The 25,123-nt window shown below is 41.7% G+C and overlaps 1 protein-coding gene across 1 annotated transcript; it reads left to right on the forward strand.

The window, feature by feature from the left end:
• Window positions 1-9,359: 9,359 nt before the first annotated feature.
• On the forward strand, window positions 9,360-23,096 carry RGCC (regulator of cell cycle). The gene is given in 9 exon segments (XM_079136545.1): window positions 9,360-9,581; window positions 10,113-10,304; window positions 18,252-18,277; window positions 18,279-18,285; window positions 18,288-18,349; window positions 18,351-18,354; window positions 20,210-20,226; window positions 20,228-20,273; window positions 22,824-23,096. Coding segments are annotated over 9 exon segments (555 nt in total). The 5' UTR covers window positions 9,360-9,538; the 3' UTR covers window positions 22,982-23,096.
• Window positions 23,097-25,123: the final 2,027 nt, after the last annotated feature.

Consider the following 25,123-nt stretch of genomic DNA (forward strand, 5'->3'; position numbering starts at 1 on the left):
CTTTTGGCTTAAAGATGATGATTTTGGGGGTCTGGAAGCAATGGGGGGCATGTGCTTGCTCTTGAAGAGGGAGATTGGTGCTTATGAGTAGAAGATACTAATAACCAAGGAAGGCAAACTGCATAGCTGCTCCTGCTTTTTATAAAAAAAAAAAGAGTTATTATTATGTATATTTTACATAAGCGCCTTCTAGAGGACAGTTCAATGGATTTTGGCAAATGTGTACTCCCATCTATCAATCAATCATCCAAATCAAGACAGAAAACATTTCCTGGAAGTTTCCCTTGTGCTCCTTTTCACTGGGGTGTGCTCTGCTGTACAGGCAGCCCTGAATCTGACCCATATACTTCCTTGGATTAATTTTACATGTTTTTGGACATGCACTTCCATTAGTGTTCTAGCTGCTGCTATAACAAATGACCACAACATAGAGGCTTAAAACAACCATAGATTTGTTTCTTACAGTTTTAGTGTTAGAAGTTCAACAGGATCCAGCTGTTCTAAAGTCAAGGTGTTGGGAGAGCAGTGTTCTTTTCTAGAGTCTCTGGGGGAAAATCTGTCTCCTTGTCTTTTTCAGCTTTTAGAAACCACCCACATTTCTCGACCCATGGCCGCTTTCCTCCATCTTCAAAACTGGCAATGTTAGGTCTCTACTACTTTTCTGTAGTTACATATTCCTGGGGCCATAGCCAGGAAAGGTTCTCCACTACTGAGGACTCAGGTGGTTAGATTGGGCCCTGCTGTGGTTTGGATGTGTTGTCCCCACAAAAGTTCATGTGTGGGACCTTTGTCCCTCATGTGGTGTTGTTGGGAAGTAGTGTTACCTTCAACAGGTGGGACTTAGTGGGATATAGGTCATTGGGGGTATTACCCTCAGAAGGGATTAATACTGCTCTCTGGTGACCCTGGTTTGTTTCTGAGAGAATGAGTGTTACACAAAGAGTAAGGCTGAACCCTGAATTTTTCTGGTTTCCATGTGATCTCTCCTTACCCACACTCCCACTGAAATGCCATCTGCCATGTGTGATATAGCTATGAAGACCCTTACTTGAGGTTAAACTGATGAGGCTGTCTGATCTTGAACTTTCAGCTTCCAAAGTTATGAATTAAATAAATCTCTTTTCTACTACCATTTGACCCAGCTATCTCACTCCTTGTTTTATACCCAAAGGACTTAAAATCAGGATACTACAATGATGCAGCCACATCAACATTTATAGCAGCTCAATTCACAATAGGTAAACTATGGAACTAACTTAGATGCCCTTCAACAGATGAATGGATAAAGAAAATGTGGTATGTACACACAATGGAATATTACTCAGCCTTAAAGAAGAATGAAATTATAGCATTTGCAGGTAAGTGGATGGAGTTGGAGAATATTATGCTAAGCAAAATAAGCCAATCCCAAAAAACCAAAGGCTGAATGTTTTCTCTGATATGCAGATGCTGATCCATAATGGAGGGAGCAGAGATCCATAGTGGAGAAATTTTGAATTGGGCAGAGAGGGGTGAAGGGAGGGGAGGGGGTATGGGGGTGGGAAGGATGGTGGAATGAGAGGGACATTATTACTCTATGTACACGTATGGTTGTATGAATGGCATAACTCTGCATCGTGTACAGCCAGAGAAATGAGAAGTTGTGCTCCATTTGTGTACAATGAGTTGAAATACATTCTGATGCCATGTATAACTAAGGAGAACAAATTTAAAAAGCATTAAAAAACTAATGACAACGAGGACAAAATAAATACTGTGGTTCATTTCTCATCAATAAACAAGGCTTGTTTCACCAAACTAAAAAAAAAACCTCTTTTCTTTATAAAGTACTCTGTGTCATGTATTCTATTACAGCAACAGAAAGTAAACTAATGCAGGTCTATTTGAATAATTCAGAATGATCTTCCCATTTCAAAATCCTTAACGACCACATGAAGTCCCTTTGGCACGTAAAGTAACGTCCACAGACTGCAGGGATTAAGATGTTCATCTTTGAGGAACTGTTATTCTGCCAACAGAAGCACTTCTTGCACCCATGACGTTTCTAAGATTTACCCGTGCTGTTGCGTGTGTCAGTAGCTCTATTGCTAAGCATATTCCATTGTATGAACACACTGCGATTGTATGTTCATTCTTCTGTTGATGAACATTTGGGTTGTTAGCAGTTTTTGGCTCTTTTGGACAAAAATTCATTCATATATTGTTTTTTCATTTTTCTTGGATAAATATGTTGGGGGATTGATAACTTATAGGGCAATTGTATGTTTGACTTTTCATGTGTTATTAGTCACTAATCTATCCTCTTTGGTGAGGTATGTGTTAAAGCTTTTTGCCCATTTTTAATTTGTACCAGGTTATTCGTCTTTTTATTTTTAGCTTGTAGATGATATTTCTATCTTCTAAAAACAAACACTGGGGATTGAAATCTACAAGATTAGGCTATGTCTATGAATGAATATACCACAATGAATCACATATACAGGTATACATATAAAATTGTGATTACAAGGCCCTAATTAAAATAACAATAACAATAGTGGAAGTGAGATCAGTAGAGTAGAGCCAGCAGATTAGGGAAGGAGGAGGGGAGGGAAGGGAAGGTACTGGGGGATGGGATTGATCAAATTATGTTATATGCATGTATAATTATGGCATAATGAATTCACTAGTATATATAATTATAATGCACCAACAAAAAAGGAAAACACCCTAAGACCTTTGTCAGACATATATATTGCAATATTCTCTCCTAGTCTGTGGCTTGTCTTTTCCTATTTAGTAATGGTATCTTTAGTAAACAAAAATTATTAATTTTGTTGAGGTCTAATGTGTCAATTTAAAAAAGTGATTAGTGCCTTTTATATCCTGTCTAGAAACATCCCTCCATTGAGGTCATAAGGAAAATAATTCCTAGATTTTCTCCTGAAAGCTTTATAGTTTAGCTTTTACATTTAGATCTACGATCTGTTTTGTATGCTATAGTAACGTATTTCCTATACAGATATTCAGTTATTCCAGCATCACTTGTTGAAAAGACTTTTCTTTTCTCATGTAATTGCATTGACATTTCTTACAAATCAATTAATCAAGTATATATATATATATATATATATATATTTGGATACTTTTCTGTGCATTTGTCTCTTCTTGACAAACACCACAACTTTAATTATTTAATTATTATAACTTTATATTAAGTCTTGAAATCAGGTAGTGTGACCTTCCTCCTCTTTCCCTTCTTTTTCTTCTCCCTTTACTGGGTGTGAACCCAGGGCATTTTGCCTGCTGATCGAATGCTGTGCCCCTGAGCTCCATCCCCAGTACTTTACTCTATTTCAAGACAGGGTCTCACCAAGTTGCTGAGGCTGGCCTGAACTTGAAATCCTCCTGCCTCAGCTTTCTGAGTAGCTGGGGTTACAGGCATGTCACCATGCCAGGCTATCTGCATGATTTCTTTACTATGATTTTGACTGATATAGGTTAGTTTGGGCTTATGTCACAGTTATGGGTTAGACTGTGTCCCCCCAAAAAGATATGTTCAAGTCCTAATCTCTACTACCTGTGAAAGTGGACCTATTGAAAGTAGGGTATTTGCAGAAGTGATCAAGTTATGATGAGGTCATACTGTGATAGGGTGGGCTTAGTGCAATATGACTGGTCTCCGTAGAAGAAGAGGAGAAGAGACCCAGGCAGAGGCACAGGAGGAAGACCACGTGAAGATAGGCAGAGAACAGGGCAATGCATTTACAAGCTGTGGAGCACCAAAGATTGGCAGCAAACCACGAGAAGCTAAGAGAGAGGCATAGATTCTCTCTTAGAACCTTCAGAAGACACCAACCTTACCAACACTTTGATTTCAAACTTCTAGTCTTCAGATCTCTGTGAGAAAATACATTTCTATGGTTTTAAGCCTCCAGTTTTCATACTTTCTTACCGTTGCCTTAGAAAACTAATACAGTCACTGAAACATGACTTAAACTTGCTTAAGGAATAAGGAAATGATTGTCTCTTAAACTTACAAGTCCAGAGTTGAAGGGTTGCAGATGAGATTTTTTGGAGGGGCTAGGAATTAGGATTAGGTTCAAGGATAAGGACCAGAAACCCTCCAACATTGGCTTATCCAGGCGGACATTTTATTTATTACTTATTAATTGATTTTGGTGGTTCTAGGGATAGAACCCAAGGCCTCACATGTGGTAATCACATGCTCTTACACCTGAGCTAGATCATGGACCCCTGGACATTCTATTTTATTTTTCTTTCATGTAGGTGTTGGTTGGAATAAATGAGAAACCTGGATGACTTCTCATCCAGGGTTGATTGGTATAAATAACTTCCATTTCATGGCATGTAGTCTAGTTTCATGTGTGTCTTTCATCCCGAAAGAGGAAGCACAGATGAGGAATCCTGCCTGCTTCCCTTAGGGCTATATCCCAGTTTCACAGGATACCTCTGCTTATGGCCTGTTGTCCAAAATTCAGTTACATTTGCCACTCCTAACTCAAAATGGGCTGGGAATATATTATTTCAGGAACTTGTGACTCCATCTATTTATTTATTTGTTCTTTTTAGTTATATATGACAGTAGAATGTATTTTGGCATATTATGCATACATAGAGTATAACTTATTCTAACGAGGATCCTATTCTTATGGTTGTACATGATGCGGAGTTACCCTGGTCATGTATTCAAATATGAGACTAGACTAGGAAAGTTATGTTCAACTAATTCTACTGTCCTTCTATTCCCCTCCCCTCTCCTTCCCTTCATTCCCCTTTGCCTAATCTAATTGTCATTAATTTTTAAATCTCTTTATAGAAATGCTTGAAAAATTTAAATCAATACTACATTTGAAATCGGTCATTATAAATTGAAGCACAGACTAGATCTCTTTTTGAGTTTTTCCAAATTTTCTTTCAGAGGAAATGTATGCTTCATTTGCTGGTAAATGGATGGGATCAGGAGACTGCCATACTAAGTGAAATAAGCCATCCCAAAAAACAACAAAGGCTGGAATGTTTCTCTCTGATATGCAGATGCTGGGGTCGGGGTGTTTCACCAGATTGGACAGGGCAGAGTGGAAGGAAGGGGAGGGGTGGATGGGAACAGAGAAATGACAGTAAATGAATCAGATATAACCTTTCCTATGTTCATATATGACTACATGACCAGTGTAAATCACATCATGTACAACCATGAAATGGGAAGTTATACTCCATGTATGCATTATATGTTAAAATATTATCCTCCTATGTATAACTAAGAGAACAAATTTTAAAAATGGATAAAAAAAGCATATAATGTCCAAAAAAAAAAAAAGAAAAAAAAAAGAGAATGTATGCTTCAAATTTGCTGTGGATATGTTTGAAGAAGTACACAACTCCTCAATAGTAATTGGTAATAAATTGAAATTCTATTCTGAGATAGTAAATGTTTTTGATGTCTGTTGACAGTGCCAATTTTCGGTGACATATAGTTACTACTAATGGTTTTGTTCATATAATATGATTTCAGACCTTCACTCTCACCCAACATTTTCCCATAATTTGCTTAGGTTGTAAATAGACAAGATCAAATTTCCATATTTTGTCTTTATCACTTTTTAAAAGAGACCTTTCATGTTCTGCTCTGGTAAAAATTGGTGGCATGTTGAGAAGTCATGGCATTTCCTTGTTTATAACACAAACTGCCTCAAATTTTTCCTTGAAAGAGAGAATCTCAAACTCATTCATGCAGAGCAGAAGCACCCAAAAGATATTCTGCAAGGGAAGGAAATTAAATATTGATAATTAATTAGAAATTCTGAAGGAAAGATATCCTCACCAATGAAGACCAGGTTTCTATAGTTCTCTAACATCATATCTCTAAACAAATTTCACTGAACAGGCTCCAGGTATTCCCATTCCTCTCAGAGAAATCAATGGCCCCATCTCTCCATGACGATAGTTTCAAATGATTTTGAGGAAATATACTCATCTTCTGCAGCCACAGGGAAAAGAGATTTTCCTTTTTTTTTTTTTTTTTTTCCTGTTAGAATTTCCAAAGATAGGGCTGGGATTGTGGCTAAGTGGTAGAACACCTGTCTACCACATGTGAGACACTGGGTTTCTCCATTTTCTGGTGCTCAGGAGCCAGGCCTGCTCTCCAGGGATCTTCAGCACCTGTATAGCAAAGCTTGGGAGAGAAGCCTAGAGCCAGATGGCAGGAATGGTGGATGCAAAGAAAAGGGCCCTGGCCAGATTCAAGTCCACCTATTCATTAAAAAATAGGAAGGGAAATCAATATTATGAACCATCCAGAAGTTTCTTCCAGAGTGGATGTAGAGGAGCATCAAGTACAGAAATCCTTTCAGTGAATGGAAATGGGACCTAAGGGGAAAAAGTAGGTCTAGAAATAAAAATTGAAAGCTAATGAAAATGAGTCACACTCTTGAGAGGGGATGAGATGACCTGGAGACAATGAAGGGTGAGAAGAAAGGATCAAGGGGGGGACCTGTAGGGAACCAGAGTTTAGTGATTAAACAGGAGGCCTCAGCAGGGCAGAGGAAGGATGACTAGACTGTCATATGGATACCTAGCACCAGTTCCAAGGAAGGAGTTGTCAACTATGTTGAAATTTGTATGTTGAAACTTAATTGCGATTGTGACCATATTAAGAGGTGGGGGTCCTTAGGCCGTGAGTGAATCATGAGAGTTCTGGGATTAGTTCTTATCAAAAGACTTGAAGAAGGGGGTTTGTTACCTTTAATCCCTTTTGCCACGAAAGGATGCAGTGTTTATGGTTTGGATATGAGGTGTCCCCCTGAAGCCTCCTGTGCTAATCATGCAGGAATACTCAGAGTTGAAATGAGTTATTATGAAAGTATAATCTAATCAGTGCATCTTGGTTTGAATGTACTGGGTGGTAAACTAACTGTAGGCTGGTAGGATGTGGTTGGAGGAGGCGGGTCACTGGGAGTGTACCCTGTAAGGGATCATCTTCCCTACAGCCTCTCCCCTTGCTCTCTCTGCTTCCCAGTTTGCCATGAGTTTGAAGCAGCCTTTCCCCCAACACGCCCTTCTGCCATCATGTTCTGCCTCCTCAAGAGCCCAGAGCAATGGAGTTCACCAACCATCGACTAAACTTCCTAATCAAGAGCCCAAGTAAACTTTCCCTCCTCTAAGTTGTTCTTGTCAGGTATTTTGAATCACGGTGATGAAAAACTAAACACATGCAACGAGAAGCCTTCACCAGACACTGAGTGCTGGTGCCTTGATCTTAGACTTCCCAGGCTCCAGAACTATGAGAAATAAGTTGCTGTTGTTTATAAATTATAGCCTGTGGTATTTTGGTTACAGCAGTACAGATAAACTGAGACAGATATCAGTTAAGATAAAGAGATGGTTTTGTAAAAAACATAAGTAGGTGTATAGTTTCAAATCAAAGGCTGCCTCAAATCTTTCTGGAAGCAGTTCTGTGTGACCCAATGACCTTTTCAAGTTTGGAATGTGGCTAAATCTAAGTGTAAGCACATTATGGTTTAATTTAGATCCCAGGCTGGCGAAAGATAGAGCTCATACCTATCCTCAGTAAAGGACAAGATTGCACTTGAACAGTGAGGTCAGTCATCATCTCAGTCACTATGATCAGTGGCTGGGGAACACAGAAGGCCCTGGGACAGGAAATGGAACCCAGTGAGAAAGCTCAAGGATTAAGGGTTTAATCTTTGCCTTTTGTATGGTTTTAGGGAAGGAATCAAGATGAACAGATTCAGTAAGAGCAGCACGGGATGTACAGGGATGTTTATTGTAGCATTGCTTGTGATACAGATTGGAAGCAACCCAAGTGTCACCAACTGCAGAGTGGACAAATAATTGTGCTGTAGTCAATCCAGGACTATCTAAGTGGCAGCTCTTCTGGCAGCTTCCAGACTGGCTGTTACTTTGTTTAGCTCTGGGCAATTACCATGGGGTGTCATGAGCAGCAAGTCAAGGGAAAAAAGGAAGGGGTAATAGGGAGAAAAAAATGGATTTACAGGGAAGGGGAATGGGGAAAAGAGGAAAAAAAACAATAAAATGAAAGAAGTAGGTGCCTTACCTGTTGCTTCAAGGACCTAGGTTACTCTGATTTCCTACCTTGGAGCCTCCTCCTGGATGCTCAGTTCTCCACCTTATACACCTGCAGAGCTTCCCAATGTGGAGGGAGGGAGGGAGGGTGTGGTTAAACTGAAAGTGGGTCCTGAAACAGACAGCCCTGCCTTTCTGTCACTAAGAGACTGGCAAACTTCTTTAGCTTGTCTGTCCCTTGGTTTTCCTCCACCTGCAAACCAGGGGCTAGGACTAGTGCATGACAAGTACTGGCATCTAGGAAGGCCCTGCAGAACTGGGATACGATGCCTCTCTTCCCTAGACCAGAGACCCTAGGAACGCTGTCCAACAAAACTTTCTGCACCAATGGCTATTGAATGGCACTTGAAATGTATCTAATGCAACTGAGACTGAAATCTTCACTTTATTCAATTTTAATCTTTATTTTTATGTAATTATTTAAAAATTGAAGTACTGGAACTTGAACACAGGCCCTCAGCATCCAGGGCCTCCCAGCATGCTGTGCAAGCGTTCTGCCACGGAACAAATCCCCAGATCCTTGATTTATTTTTAAATAGCTCTCTGTGGCAAGTGTCTACCATATTGGCCAGCACAACTTCTACGGTGTTTGCTGTTTTGGGAGCAGCACGGTCCCTTGCCAGGCCATCGAGCAGGATGGCTCATTTGTGTGGACACTGCGAGGCACCAGCGTTCACTCTGCCTTTACGCTGTAATTTTTTTCCCTCAATAAACCAACCCTCTCCGAGTAAGGCCGGGTTTGGCGGGACTGCAGTTCAGGTCCCTGCTCTCTGAGACGGCCAGCAGTTAAGAAATCCTCCTACTTGTCTTCCTCGCCTTCCCAACCGTTCCAACACCCGACTGAGCCTCTCATGTCATGGGCTCCCTGATATTGTTTTTTGCAGTGAGAGACTGCTTTCCAGGATCCGTCTTTTCACAGATGAGGAAACTTGAGGCTCGGGGAGGTTGTGGCAGACGGCGGGAAGCAGTGGCGCTCCAGTCTTGGCGTAAACTCTTAGGCGCTCTAGTGACTCCAAAGACTGCCGTGGTCTGGTTGTCAGGGTGCGTGGGGAAAGCGGAGGGTAAATATTTGGGGCTGTAACCCAGGTTCCGGCGACAATTCGTCATTGCGGTTCACAGGCTGGCGCGTGGCGAGGGCGGTGCTTCGGGGACGGAGCGTCCCCGAGGTCGGCGGGACAGACCCTGCGGCCCCGGCTTCCGCGGCCTCGCCCCGCCCCGCCCCGCCTCCGCCCGGGGCTATAAGACAGCGGGGCCCGCGGCGGCGGGAGCTAGAGCGAGCGGACGCGGGCTGGGCTGAGAGCGGCGCCGGACCAAGGGAGAGGCAGGGCGCAAACGCGTAGCAGCTCCGACCTCAGCGCGAGGGTGGGCACAGGCGCGGACCCGCACTTCGCAGGACCTCCGCCGCGCGCGCCTTGCAGAGCCCAGCTGCCCCATGAAGCCGCCCGCAGCTCAGGGCAGCCCCGCGGCTGCCGCAGGTGAGCGTGGGGTCCTGGACTCCCCTCAAAGCCCAGCAGGGGGTGGGGGTGGGCGAGACAAGAGGCGTCCCTTGTGGTCCTTGTGCGCTCGGCTCCCTTCCCTCCTCATCCGCTGGACCCGACCCACTGGGAACCGCGCGCGGGCGGATGCTGCTTAGCCGCCGGCGCAGGACTGGGGATCCGAGCCCGACTCGTAACGGGCACCTCCTGACTCAGTCTTCCCACCGCCACCAGATTCGCACGCGCCCCCGTGGAGCGAGCGTAGGGACAAGCACCCGCCAGCGCGTGGGAAAGAGCGTGACTGGGTCGATGAGCTAGAGGACCTTAGGCTTTCACCTGCGCGGGTGTAGGCTCAGTTTCCTTATCTGTGCAACCGGCTGGATAACTGAAGGCACTCTGGAGGGTGGTTGAGGATTCAAAGTACTGCGTGAATGTCACCTGGAAAAAGCGCAGTAAATGTTATCCTCCGGAGTGGTGGCGGCCCCTCCTGCCTCCAACCCCCTCAGCTGAGCCCACCGTCCCTGCCCGCAGCCCCGGCCTTGGACTCCGCGGCAGCCGCGGACCTGACCGACGCGTTGTGCGAGTTTGACGCGGTGCTGGCTGACTTCACGTCGCCCTTCCATGAGCGCCACTTCCACTACGAGGAGCACCTGGAGCATATGAAGAGGCGCAGTAGCGCCAGCGTTAGTGACAGCAGCGGCTTCAGCGACTCAGAGAGTAAGTGTGACCCCCCTCTAGGACAATGCCCCGTGACCTCAGGCCTACTTGGGCTCTGACCTCAGTTTGTTTATCTGTAAACAGAGACATGGGGTCGGGAAACCGAGACTTAAAGCTCCAGGAGGCCTGGAGAGTTGAGTCCCCAGGGCTGTAAGCCCAGCCTTGGTGGGACCAGTGAAGGTAGTCCCCGAAGACTCTTGGCGGACGTGCTAGTTTACCTACTGCCTGCAGGTGTGTTAGGAGCCTCTGGGTTTATGCAACTTGACCTGTCACAGCTAGGCAGGACTCCTGGGACCGGAGCCAGGCCTTTCCACAGTTTCTCCTCCTATCCCCTCCTTTTCATTTCTGTCCCTTCTAAGTTATAACTTTTTAGAGTATGTGGAACAAGAGCCACCTGAATGGTGGTGTTGGTTGGAGGTGGTTGGGGTGAGGACATGGGAGGACACAGTACTGAAACATTTGTGAAACCAGAAAAGATTTCCTAAGCTGCTGTTCTTGGAATTTTTGAAATAACTTCTTGCCCTTTCTTCTGGCCTCGCGCTCCCAGACTTGTTGCTCCATCTTAAGCAATTTTGAAAGAATCCCTGGCACTGCAGTGTTCAAGTACAAGGGTGTCCCTCTTCTTTCAGGCAGGTCCATCACCCAACCTGGAGGGAGAGCTAGAGAGTAGATGACACAGAGGTGATTCCGGGTGATCTTTCTTACAATGGAGTCTACCTCAGGACCTGTTTGTCCTGTATGATCTTTAAAGAAAAATGACAGCTTCCCCCCACCCCCAGGAATTCAAATGGATATCTGTTTGGATGTCAGCAAATTTGGCAACTTTTTAATATTACTTGTTGATTTTCAAATCCTGGATTACCTTATTGTTTTTCAAAATGAATTTAGAATTCTTCTGTTTATTCTTGAACCTTTAATTCCTAGATGGGTTGCAAGCTTGAATGCCACTACCTTTGCTGCCCTTGATTCTGAGTGTAAAAGGAATGGCCTTATGATTCTCTGTTTTGAAATCTGAAGCTCTTCCTTGTTACTGGGCAAAAGATTCAGCACAGGTACTTGCTCTTGAGCTATTGTCCTGACAAGGGATATGGATCCTTATCACCATGGTCGGGGTCTGAGTCAGAAATCTGAGTTCCAGTTTCCTTGGCAGCCCTGCCAGAGGGTTAGAGCAAGCTGTAACTTTTGAGTAGAAAGGGGATGGAAGAGTGTGCTCTTAATTTTCCCTTAGAATTTTTGGGTTTTATTGCTAATGACCTGACTGCTCATTTTCAATGTCAAAGGGAAGTCATAAAATTTTTGAATTGTCTCAATCTCTATGGTCAAGCTTATACTTGTCTCCATCTTACTGGGGCATGGAGCAAGTTCTTCATCAAATATGAATTCTTTCTGCCATGGGAAAGCAAGCTGGGACAGTCTTGTCACTACTGTTCTGTGGCAAAGAACAGCTCCTTTTTAAGCCACAGCCTCCTTCTGCTAGAATATGGCATGAGTTTGTCCATCATGGCTAAGCGTACTTTTCACTGGGTGGGATTTCGGATCCCAATGTGTTTTCAGGGGTCTCAGAGAATGAACTGGACACACATTCTTAACAGTTTGGGGGGAGATACTTGGGATAGAACTTGTAGTTTTTCTTAGGTATATGTGTGTATTTTCCTTTCTGCATTTATTGTTAACTGTTAACCTAACCCTTAGTTTGGTGGTTAGAGAAGTAATGGGAAGGGTCTAAAGAAGGCTCAAATGACATTCATCTTTGCTATAAATGTGTAGTTTGTTCCCCACAAGACTAGCTAGAAATAGTCTTGGCAGGAGTTGTGTGTATCTAAATAGTAATTTCTTAAGGAAGCATAATGTGTGTATTTTAATTGCCGCCAAGAATTGAGCACAGACATTTGTTATGCTCATTTGTCTGTTTGATGTTTTTCTGTGGAAGAAAATTTGGGAGAGAAGTAGAGCCTTCTGAAAATGAGCTCTCCAGAGAAAGACAACAGGGTAATGAGAGTTACAGCAGCTCAGTTTTACCAAGCCCTTACTATCATTATTCTGATAATTATTTATTAGCTATTGCTATTAGTGATCTCTTTTTTTTTTTTTTTAAGAAAAATACTTGCCCTCTTCAGTGCTTAAAAAAACCCACTTAAATGCACATACTAGCCTATTTCATACAGATCAGATTCATTGGAACCAGTGTCTTGCAAGAAAATGTTATCTTTGAACTCATAACCAGTGTTATCTTGGTTTGTCCTCTACCTTTTATAACTGTTTCTCAGAGGGGGCAACAAAGGTACAAAGCAGATCAAAACAGGATTCCTGTTTTTTTGAAGAATACTTCTTTTTCTCATAAAAAAATTTAGATTGCTTTCATCCACAGGAGAAAAATAAACACTCCTTCCACTCAAAGAAGTAAGTTACTTAGGAAAGAAAAGTAGATATTTAATGAGGAAATACTCTTTCCTGTTCCCACATTCTGGGAGCCCTCTTAAGACATGAAGAGGCCAAAATAAGATTACAAAATAACTTCACATTAGGGATGGGATTCAAACGGTAGTTGGTTAAAACAGGATAATATCTTTCCCACAGATTTGTATCCCAACATATGTCATATATTTTACTGGGGCAACTTTAACTTTAGCAGTAAAAGGGCAATTCATATGGGAGCCAGGGCAGGATTTTTCAAACTTTGACCCTTAGAGGTGCTTTAGAAATTGTGAATATCTTTGGTTTGAATTTATTCTTAAGAATATATATTTTTAGTATTTTTAAAATCATGAAAGTATGATAGCATGATTTCTCCACCGTGTAGAATGAAAATTTCACTCATTAGAGTCCACATTTTAACCAGTATGTATGTTAATTTATGCTATTGCCTGACTTTATAAAAAGTTTATAACATTAGCCTAAACCTTAAAAGATGGTATGAACTTTTGTCCTTGACATTTTGGCATTTTGTCTTTTTCTTTTGAGCAGGGGAAGTGTTTGGGTACTTAATAGGGAAGGTCTGTGGTCTACTGTGTGTATAAGGCTATGATGATATCATAGACCGTTTTTGGGAATGAGGAACTGGTTTCTTCAGCATGAGCAAGATGTACCAAATCTGCATGTCTTTGTCTAGACATTCTGGTCTGACCCTGGGAGAGGGCACCTTTTAGGTCCTAGGGGACCAGCATAACAGCATATCAGTTGATTCAGAAGCCACTGAGACTAGAACCTGGGCTTATTGAAACCCCGAGTGGATAAGGTCAGGTAGGAATTCTCTGGATGTCTGGTACTGTTAGGAATTCTGGGTGAGTGACAGATCTTACTCAGGCCTTGGTGGTGAAACTGAGAACAGGTGCTCTTTCTTACTGTATCCCACTGTAGTGAGGCTGTCAGACTCTAGATTTTGGGGACGAGAGTCCCCACCTCCACCCTGTCCCTGCCATTCCCTGTGGGAGAAGGGAAACAGATCCAAGGCTTTCTTTTTCTCAGTTAATTACTATAGTTTGCTTGCTGTAAACGTGTGGGATTGTTCTATATTTACAGGAGCTCTGGGCAAGGTTTACTGTCTGTGGTTTTACTTCCCTCTAGAGTAGCACATGTCAGTGCTAACCCTAAATTACCTTTCTCTCCACTGCGCTCCCCCCCAACTAAAAAAACACATCTACCTTTTAGACAAGTCTCTGTTTTGCCTGGAGTTTCTTAAGCTCTGTTGGTGTACCTAAAGTTAGATGGTTATATATTTAATATGCTTTTATTTCTTTTGATGCTGTCTTAGAAAACTCAGCCCAGAATTTGAGGTTCCCTGACTTCCGGGCACTAAGAGAACATGGCAAGGATGTTTCCAGTAGGGAGTGAAGATGATTGAAAGCTTCAGAGCAGATTGAAGTAGATCTTATAGCCCCTCAAATATTGAGCCTTATAACCTGCCCAGTTTCCCCAAATCATCCTACTGTGAGTCGCTGGAACCCCTACTAAGAGCAGCTCCTGATACCTGGGTGGGGCAATAATACATGAATATGCTATCAGCCAGGGACACATTGCTGCCATTTTATCAGACTAACTGGTTGTTGTTTTGCAAGGAATAGAGTCCCAGGGAATGGGAAGTCAGGCCTTGCTTACCACACCACCTACCAGGAGATTCCCTTCATTACAGGTGTTTAATAAAAGTCCATGGGAAGAAGTTTTATTGGGTAAAGGATAAAGAGAGGTCTAGAGTTTGAGGTCCCTCTGTGTAGGTTTTTGTTCTTGGGCCCTTCTGAAGAGAAACTTAAGAATTTTGCTACCATCTAAAAAAGAGCAGGAGGCAGGGTCCAGAATTTTGATTTTATTTTTCTTCCTTATGAGGACCTTTTCTCTTGGGCTTGGGGTAGTCTCCATTTTGCTAGGAACTTTAGAATACAATCATTAAAACTGGAGGCATCATTCACAGGGCACCTGGCCCGTTACTGCCTTTCCCTGGCCTCTGTGCTCTGAGACCTTCCATGGTGGCATAGCTTTGGGCTCTTGCGGTTGATCTTTAATGTTTTTATGACTGGCAGGTGTAGACTATTGCCCTAGGTGCCATTTAGATGATCAGTTTTGATTCAAGAAACTGGGCCTTCATTTCCTCTTGATGGTGGAAGGTTGAAAATATCAGAATCTGGAGTTAGGTCAGCCCAGATTGTGTAAGGATATGGAAAGAGGGCAGAATTGTGGTGAGCCAGTGAGTTGTGAAACTATGTGTGTATGTGTGTGTGTGTGTGGTGTTGGTGATGGTGGCAGGGGCAGAGAGAGGGGAGGCCAGCATATGTTAAGATGACATGCCCCTGTGTATATATCTATCTATCTATCTATATATAGATACTGTAACTAGTATTTTTTCTCTCTTTCTCCCTTGTTGCAGGTGTAGCATGAGTTCATTAAGAATAAGAGCCAACTTCTGATCATTATAGTAGTTTGGCTTATGACTGAATTTATCAGTTAAGTAAAAGTCAGGTAGTGTCTATATTTTTTGAGTTAGAGGAAACTATTTGATCAAGGCATTTAGCAGGTGGACCAGGTTCTAAAGGAGCAAAGGCAAGCTAGGGCGTTCCTCCGAGGTTATGGCTCTTTCTGTACTTTCCCAAGCCAACTGGGTTACTTTGGGTTACTTGAACTTTTCCCAAATCCTCACTGGATTTTTTCCTCCCTCCCTTCTCACCCATCCATCCACCTTTCCTTCCTTCCTTCCTTTCTTTCCTTTCTTTCTTTCTTCTTTCTTTTTTATGATACTGGTGATTAAACCCAGGGTCACTTTACCACTGAGCTACATCTGCAACCCTTTTTATTTTTTTATTTTGAGACAGGTTTTCCCTGAGTTGCTGAGGCTGGCCTCAAGCTTGTGATCCTCCTATCTCAGTCTTCCGAGTCTCTGGGATTACAGGCATATACTAATGCATGCAACTTGCATACCCATTTCCCCTACCATCCTTTTACCATGTCCTTTTCCATGTTGAGATTTATTCCTTCTACAGACTTTTGCTAATGTTTGTTCTACTTGTCTGGAAGGCAAAAAAAAAAAAAAAAAAAAAAAAAAAAAAAAAGTGATATTTTTCTCCTACCCCAAAATGTTGAGTATATGGTGGTATAAAATTGCTAATATTTTGGATCTAACAGAGGTGAAGTTCAAAGTCAGAGGAGTAGCCTTTGGTGCATGTGGGGTGGGGTGAGATGTGCGATAAAAGTTGGCTCCCAAATGCCAGCTTTTCGGGAGATAGAGACCAGAGAGGTGCCCTCTGAGCTCTGGGCCAGTAAGTCTTGGAGCTGGAACTTCGCCCAAGGAGCAGGGGATGATGTGCTTGATGTCTTTCAGAGCCAAGGGTCTCATATTCCTTCCTTCGGGTTTGTGACCTAACTCTGGGACCCTCTCTAGTTTTTCTTATGCCTAAAGTCTTACCTATTCCTCCTCCCCCACAAGGTTTCATTAGGCTATAATCTGAGGTATTCCCCTGGTTATTGCACAGTTTATAGGCAGCAATGCTCCCCATAGGTTCCAAAGTTGGCACACTACTTTCCTGTGTGCACAGGATTGCTCGAGAGGTGGCCTCAGCTGACAAACCCATACTGAAGGGTTTCCCAAGTTAAGTTCCAGAGAGTACCAGTGTCCTGAGAAATATTATGGGGGGGGGCACAGAAGATGTCCCCTTGTCAAGTGCACTTGGGAATAAGGCCAAACTGACTTCTTTATCTTGAGACAAATCTCAGGCATGTTAAAAGTGGGAACGTCCAAGGGTGCTTGGTGTTTCTATAACTTAGTTGATCATGCAGCTTCTTTCAAAGGACCAGCATTAGTAGTTTGGGGGGCAAATGTTAGGTATAAGGTGGGGTGTTGAAATCTCAGTAGGTGTTCATCATCAAAGCCCTGAAAATTAATTGTGGTCCTTTTAGGTGACCCAGGCTGGACCCCTGGAAGGAAGAAAAAGATTGTGAGCATTGGTCACAAGGATATTCTGGGCATGTTTAGAAAAAGTGAACTAGATGGGCATGTAGGCCAGAAAGAAGACAAGATGGCATCTGGGAACTGGGAGAAGGTGGGAGGAGAGGGAGCCACAAACCGGGGAAGGTGTAGCAGCCTTTTAGGACTGAAGCTGAATTCTCTTGGAACTAGAAACCTCTTTCTGAAATCTGATTCTTTTAAACTGGGATATCCTTTTAATGTAGTCAAGTTCATATTTTAGTTAAAGGAACCAAAAAAACAAGATGTTTTACCTCCTGAGCTGGAGGGACTGGCTTCAGTGAAGAATCCCAAGGAGCTGTAGGGGCCTGCGAGAACCCTCATTATTCAGCTGCCCTCACTCACCAGAAGAGCTTTCCAGAGCTCATGTCTGCTACCCCTTGGCTGGCTTTGTGTGCTCTTTTACCCAGAAAGGCTGTTCCACTGCCACCTCAGCAGCCACATCCTGCTTCCGCTCTGTGCTCTGCCTTTGCAGCCCTTTCACTTCGTGCTGTTCCCTTTCTCTATCCTACCCCACAGCTGGGTGGCCGTGTTTGATTTCCTCCCCTTGGCAGGACTCAGAGAGGTGGAATCTTAGAACTGTCAGAGCAAGGAGGGACTTTAATGATATCTAGCCCACTTTTCGATTTATTGGTAGGTCAACCGAGGCTACAGCGATACTGCTTTGCTCAAGGGTACTTGAGTGCTCCGTAGCTAAGCTGCTTGGGTCCTTCTGCAGTCCAGCCCTGCTTCTGGGTCCTTGCCTTGGCTGTCCATGCCGGTCTTTAGGGGTATAAAGAATAGCAGGATCTACGAAATCCCTTGCATGTCTGTAGTAGATAGACCACCAGGAACAGAAACCTTTTCTCTCTTCTTTTTTTTTTTTTAAATTACAATAGTGCATTATAATTAACCTAGTAGTAGAGTTGTTGTTACATGTTGTGTACATGCCCACTATATAACACATAATTTGGTCAGTTTCACAGTAAGAGAACAGCCTTACCTTTGACTCTAGCTTGTTCCCAGAGTGCAAATCTTGGGGAAATTCATGACAAAGACTCTCATGAACAGTGGGGAGGATTATTATGGCATTAGGGTCCAACTTATTGTTTGTATTTTTAGGGGTTCAGAGAGCAGAAGATGATTCCTTATTCTAACATCTCAATCCAACCCCCACCTCCATCAGCCAACAGTGGCTTGACCACTGGGTCTGACACCTGGTCAGAGGCTCTTGTGTTGGCCAAGGTCTGGTCCTACTGATCCCTTCACACTTTGATGTGTTGGACTGGAAACACCACACACACACACACACACACACACACACACACCAACACACACACACACACACACACACCACGTGCCCCAAATCGTTTAGGGAGTAAATGTAAAATCTGAAAACCCACCGCTTTCTTTTACTCTAGGCTTTTGGAGCTTAACTGTGTGGTTATGAGTAGTTAACCGATTGGTAAGTCTACAGTTTGAGTACTATTTCTAAAAGAGTATGTTTTCTTTTCTGGAAGGTGCAGATTCACTTTATAGGAATAGCTTCAGCTGTCAGTGATGAAAGCTGAATTCTCCAACAGATGCGACCCCAGCTCTGCTCTCAACCACTGTTGCTCCTCGGAAAGGGTAGCTCATTAGTTGGAGCATGATCTTTCCTGCTTTTGAAATTCTCCTCCCTTCCCATCTGTCTCTTTTCCTCTTGACTTGAACCAATTCTTTTCTAAATGTGAAAACAAATAGATAATACTAATGTCATAATGGTAGAGTGTGAACTGGAAATTTGTTATTCCTCAGGGTTTTGATCTGTGTGGGGATAAAAGCAGATAATTGGGGTAGAAAACCTGCATTCATGGGAAAAGACAACTTAAGTTTCCAGACTCTCTTCGTTCTTATTGTAAACAAGACTGTCCAATGATAGTGCTTCTCCCGGATCTCCTCCCAGACTAGTTGGTTCTAGAATTTAAAAATCAGCAGTTTAACTTGCAGAAAGGATTCTTTTTATTGTATTAAATATTTAACCAAAATTTTCACATTACCAATTTAGTAATTTAAATGGTGTCATCCTTAGAGACAAGCAGTGATCTGACATGATTCAAACTAGCAGCTCTAGCCTGTCTCTACTGTGATATTAATAGACCTAAAAGTTTTTAAAGATGCATGAGCAGTTTCTTAATTTTTGGAACTGACAGAGTGTCTCCAACTGGAGAGCTGAATGTTCTGTTGTATTGGACAAGAGCCCTTTTGAAAACAAAAGAAGTTTTCTTCCCCCCACTAAGGAAACTTAGGCTTGCTGAAAATAGTTACAGAATGTAATAAAAATGGAACATATTTTAAAAGAAATATGAAGATTCCATCACTTTTTCTCAATCTAGCATTGACAGAACTTCTCTCTTTTCTGAAAGAGATATTTTTAAAATTCACTTCTCAACACCGCAACCCTAGCAGCCGCTGGGGATTTAGCCACGGTTCAGCTCTCTGTCTACAACGGATTTGTGGAATTTAGAGACAGAGCAGTCTAGAAAGTAGCTTAAATAGTGTCCAGATTTTGCTACCTGATCCTCTACAGATAGGGTTTAAAGCTGGGAAGGGGGAGCCTTAGTGGTAAATGAACTTGAAAAGTTAAGAACAATAAGCCATTTGTAGCCAGTGGAGGATGAATAATAAAAACACCCAGTAATGAATTTCAGGGAAATCACCAACGATAAACTCTGCAGAAAAAAGTAAAATATACGGAGAAAATATACATTTCAGGCTATAGAGAGAATGCCACCATAGGACGAGGCTGCCTGGGCCCAGCAGCCTCACGTCTCCTTCCGTGGGTCACTGGGAGAAGGAGCAGTGTAGTTCTTCATTCATTTCATGCTGGAGGGGGCTCTAAGGGCCTCAGTATTGCCCTGGAGTGATAGGACAAGCAAGAATGTGGCAGAAGGTGGGAGCTGCAGGAATTACAGAATGTGGGGCTCCATTGGGCACAGCACCATGCTTACTGTTTTTGTTTTTTTTTTTTTGTTTTTTTTTTTTGCGGTGCTGGGGATTTGAACCCAGGGTCTTGTGCTTGAAAGGCAAGTACTCTACCAACCGAGCTAAATCCCCAGCCTGCTAACTGACTGTTTTTGATCCTTAACAAGCAAAAAGTCAAAACATTTGTTTTTCCTTCTCCCCCTCATTTTCCTCCAAACTTTTTAAGGACAACAAAGGGAGAGTTTGCTTCCAGGTTAGGAGGGTACAGAGGTGGGGTGATGGGAGAGCGCTGTGATGGACTACAAAGGAAACTTTGAGACTAGTCTTTAGGACTGGTTCTTCTGAGCTTTCTGAAACTAAAACACTGGAGCAGACACTCAGGACTGGTACAGGACAACGCTTCAGTAAAGTCGCTGAAGTAGATATAAAATGGAAGTAATCCATCGCATAAAACCTGGAAAACCCATGGGGTCATCAGCTGTCTTTGATGGGTAAACTGAACCTTCTCTCCTGTTTATAGCTAAATTAGGTGACACAAAAAGAGCTAGAAGACTTTATTGCTGATCTTGACAGAACATTAGCAAGTAAGGACATGTCTGGTATTAAAAAAAAAAAAATCAAACAGAAAACTAGCCAACACCTCTGATAAAGTGCTGTAATGTCAACCAGCTTGCTGTGGGTGCATGAGGTTACATCATAAGGCGTCTTTAGGTTTAGAAATAGGACCCTAGTGGCTTGGAAAGAATTCGGAGGATAAGCTTGTATTAAAATAGACCACATTCCTTTCCAACTGTGAGAACAGGTCACTGGCAAACAATGGTGACTTGTTCGGAAATAGAGAGTAAGCAAGACTGGAGCTTTACCATCCTGATGACTTGTCAGGTTTCTTAGAGAGGAGAGCTGATGGATCACACAGACATTAAACCAGCAAAACCAGAGGGTTTCTATCCAGGGAACCCTCTGGCTAATTTTCCCAGGTTAGATCCAGGAATTTGGTGAGGTCTGACTTTTAAGACTTAGGTACCAAAGGAGAGAATTGTCTTGGCAGGGGGACCCATACCCAATAACCTGGATTAAGGATACAGTACTTATTTACCCATTTTGGGAATCATACTAATGGTAACCCAATTTGTGTGACAAAGATGTTGGCAACTGAAGATATTAGATCATGACCTACAGTGGTGGGTAGTAGGGTCTAGAGGAAGGATCCTTACCATCTATCCACACATCCTACTTAAGAAGGACAATATTATAAGACCAGGAGGATCAATTCCAACCTCCAGGATGGAACTTGTCTTAGCTCACTTCATTTTTCGGTAAAGGGTTAATTGTCCATAAGAAGAATTCTGTGCTGTACTCTGCTAAATAACCAACGTAAAAATCTGAAAAATTAAATGCCAAACTGGCCATTTAACAATATCTCTGCTCTTAACATTCTTTCAGAAAGATGAAAACATAGGTAGAAGGTCTTTTGCATCATTTCTATTTACTTGATGATTTTATTGCCCCTTTTCCTACCTGCTATGCTGCAACCCTACATCAGACAACCTAGGCCGTTTTGACAGAGATTATTATAACTGCAGCACAAAATTTGTATTCATGACCGATGGAACAAGCCTGTCTACCTCATGGAAATTGCAGTAGCCGCCCAGTCATTCCAGTTAATCAGACACACATTACGTGGGAAAGCCTGCCATTAAGTGTGGTGCTTGATGCCTGTCTGAGACTGTGTGATGTGGTTAAGCACAGGAATCGTGAACGTCTATGAGTGGCCTAAACTTTTTTATCTCCTGTTATAGGTATGTGAAAACAAGGAGTTCCAGGTCCTTTTTTTTTTTTTTTAACAAGAGAGAATGCTTCAGAAAGCTGCTGAGGACTTGGCACAATCAGCTACTAGAATCTGCTGGCCAGAGTGACCAGAGATGAGAGCTCACCTACCACCAAGGCCATTCTTAGACTCATCTAAAATTAGCCCTTGGGCCCATCTCTGAGCAATTTAGACAGGTGAAACGACTTTGTTGGTCTGCCTCCAGCATATTAGAACAGGTCATCTATGCTAATGGTATGTTTGTCTCTTAAGATACATAGCTTTCTTGTAATTTAAAGTGCTTTTATGAAATATTTGTAATTAATTATATATCGTTGAAATAGTAATATGCTTGCCACTTATAATTATTTTTGTATACAATAAAATTTGAACTGGTGTCTATAGTTTTGTGAGCTTTCCTTTCTTTATTTCTTCCGTGTGTTTCCATTCAATAATACTCTTGCAGAAACATGAAGTCAGCAATAAGATTATATATAGTCCATAACACCAGAGGCTAATGATGACTATCACTGGTTTATGTATAGACCATGCTATTCTTTTTATCATTTAGAGTGCACTTATTAAAAAAGTTTACTGCAGAACAGCATGCTGTGTTCCAGCAGCAGCAGTCTCCTGTATCTCATCTTGCAGCTTCTTCTTGATTGCATCAAGAGGGCCATGTTGAGTGATAACCTATGCCATGTAGGTCTGTGTAAGTCTGATGTCCACATAATGATAGAAGTACCTCAACAAGCATCTTTCAAAACATTCCATTGCTAAGAGATGTACATTGTGCTTACAATCTTCTATCTTCAAACTATTGTATTTGATCTCTTTTTTAGGGCATTTGGAAATAAATTGCATTTCTTTTTCTTTTTTGGGGAGTGGGTACTGGAATTGAACTCAGGGGCACTCAATCACGAGCCACATCCCCAGCCCTATGTTGTATTTATTTAGAGACAGGGTCTCACTCAATTGCTTATGCCTTGCTTTTGCTGAGGCTGGCTTTGAACTCATGATCCTCCTTGCCCTCAGCCTTCCAGCCACTGGGATTACAGGTGTGTACCACCACACCTGGCTATAAATTGCATTTTCTTTAGTCTTTTTCCTTTTCCTTCAAGCATCCTGGAAAGCTTTTGTTTTGAATGCAATATTTCTTTCTTTTTAAAATTGAGATATTTTAATGGTTTGGGTAAGAGGTGTCCCTCCAGAGCTCCTGTTTTAATGCAGGAATATTCAGAGTTGAAGTGCTTAGTTTATGAGAGCTGTAACTTAATCTGTCCATCCAAGTTTGGATGGACTAACTGGGTGAGTAACGCTAGGCCAGGTGGGACATGGCTGGAGGAAGTGGGTCCCTGGAAGCGTACCCTGGAAGGTTTCGTCTTCCTGCTTGCCCTCTCTGTGCTGCTATTGCTGCTGCCCTTCCACCACGATGTTCTGCCTCACTTTGGGCCCAGAGAAGTGGAGTTACTGACTATATACTAAACGCTTGAAACTGTGCGCCCTAATAAACTTTTCCTCTTCTAAGTTGTTCTTTTCAAGTATTTTGGTCACAGTGACACAAAGTTGACACAGAAATAATTCACATACTATAACATTCAATTCAATGAGTTTTAGTATATTTAAAGATATTGCAAACATCACCAGTAGCTAAATCTCTGCCTCTATGGATGTGTATAGTCTGGAAATTTCATATAAATGAAATATACTGATGTTTTGTGTGTGGTTTTCTTTCACTTAGCTTAATATTTTTAAGGTTCATCTATGTTGTAGCATGATCACTACTTTAATCCAAATAATATAGCACTGCGTGAATATGCTATCTTTTGTTTATAAATTCATTGGTTAATGGACATTTGAGTTATTTCTACTTTTTGGCTAATGCATATCCATGTGAAAGTATTTGTGTAAATGTATGTTGTCATTTCTTTTTTTTGTACTAGGGTTGAACCTGGGGCACTTAGCCACTGAGCCTTATTCCCAGCCCTTTTGTAATTTTTAATTTTGAGACAGGGTCTTGCTAGGTTGTTTAGACCCTCTCTTAATTGCTGAGACTGACCTTGAACTTGCATCCTCCTGCCTCAGCCTCCTGAGTCCACTGGAATTTCAGGCATGTGCCACCCACGCCTAGCCTTGGCATTTCTCTTGAGTGAATCACTAGAAGTGGAATTCCTGGGTTCATATGTGAACTCTATGTTTAATTTTTGAGAAATGACCACATTTTTTCAAAGTAGCTGCACATTCCCACTGCATTGCATGCAGGTTCCACTTCTCCACATTCTCATCAACACTTGTAATTCTCTTATTGATATATCCATCCTAGTGAGTATAAAGTAGTGTCTCATTATAGCTTGTTTTGCATTTACTGCGTGACTAAAGATGTCTTTTCATGTGCTTATTGGCCATTGTCCTATCCCTTTGGAGAATATCCCTTCAAATCCTTGGTCTATTTTTAAAAATTGGACCATGTTTTTTATGTCAAGTTGTAGGAATTTTCAGTGTATCTGGATACAAGCATCTTATTGGGTATATAACTTACAGATAATTTTCTTCTATTTTGTGTATTATCTGTTCACTTTTCTGTCCTTTGAAACGTAAAGATTTTATATTTTGAAGAAATCCAATTTATTTTATCTTTTGTTTCTTGTGTTATTGATGTCATAGCTAAGAATTTGTTGTCTAATCTAAGATCATAGAAATTACCCCTATGCTTTCTTTTAAGAGTTTTATAGTTTTAGCTTTACATTTATGTCATTGATGTACTTTGAGTTAATTTTAGTACGTGATGTAGGAGATAGGAGTCCAACTTCATTTTTGTGTGTGTGTGGAATATCCAGTTGTCACAAAATAGCACTATTATTGAAAAGTCAATTTTTTCCCTAATGAATTGTGTAGGTACCCTTGTGGAAAATCAATTAACCATAAATATATAGGTCTATTCATGTATCGTCAATTCTATTCCATTGAGCTGCATAACTATCTTATTCTATTTCTACATAGTCTTGATTATACAGCTGTATAGTAAGTTTGAAATGAAATGTGTGAGACTTTGAGTTGTATCCTTCTTTTGGCTGGTATGGGTCCCTTGCATTTCCCTAAATTTTAGTATCAACTTGTCAATTTCTGCAAAAAAACACAGATGGGGTTTTTGTAGATTGCACTGAATCCTATGGATTGCTCTAGGGAGTGTTGACATTAGTTTTCCTTGCAATTTATAAACATGAAATATCTTTAAATTTAGGTTTTCATTAATTTCTTTTGACCCCATTTTGTAGTTTTCAGAGTACAAATCTTTCCTGCCTTTCACTAAATTTGTTTTATTCTTTTGATGCTATTATAAATAGAATGTTTTCTTATATTATTTCTAGACTTTTCATTATTAGCATATAGAAATACCTTTGATTTTTGATATTGATCTTGTGTCTTGAAACTTTGCTGTACTGTCAATTAGATCTAATAGTTTATGTGTGTGTAATTCTTTATTACTTGCAAATAGAAATGTTTTACTTCTTCTTCTACAAGCTGAATGCCTAACCTCTTGGTTAGAACTTTCAGTACAATGTTGAAAAGAAATGGTGAGAAGACGCCTTCCTCATTTTGTCCCTGATCTAAGAGAATAAACTTTCA

The sequence above is a fragment of the Sciurus vulgaris genome (genome assembly GCF_902686455.1).
Source record: "Sciurus vulgaris genome assembly, chromosome: 4".
NCBI classification, from domain to species: Eukaryota; Metazoa; Chordata; class Mammalia; order Rodentia; family Sciuridae; genus Sciurus; species Sciurus vulgaris.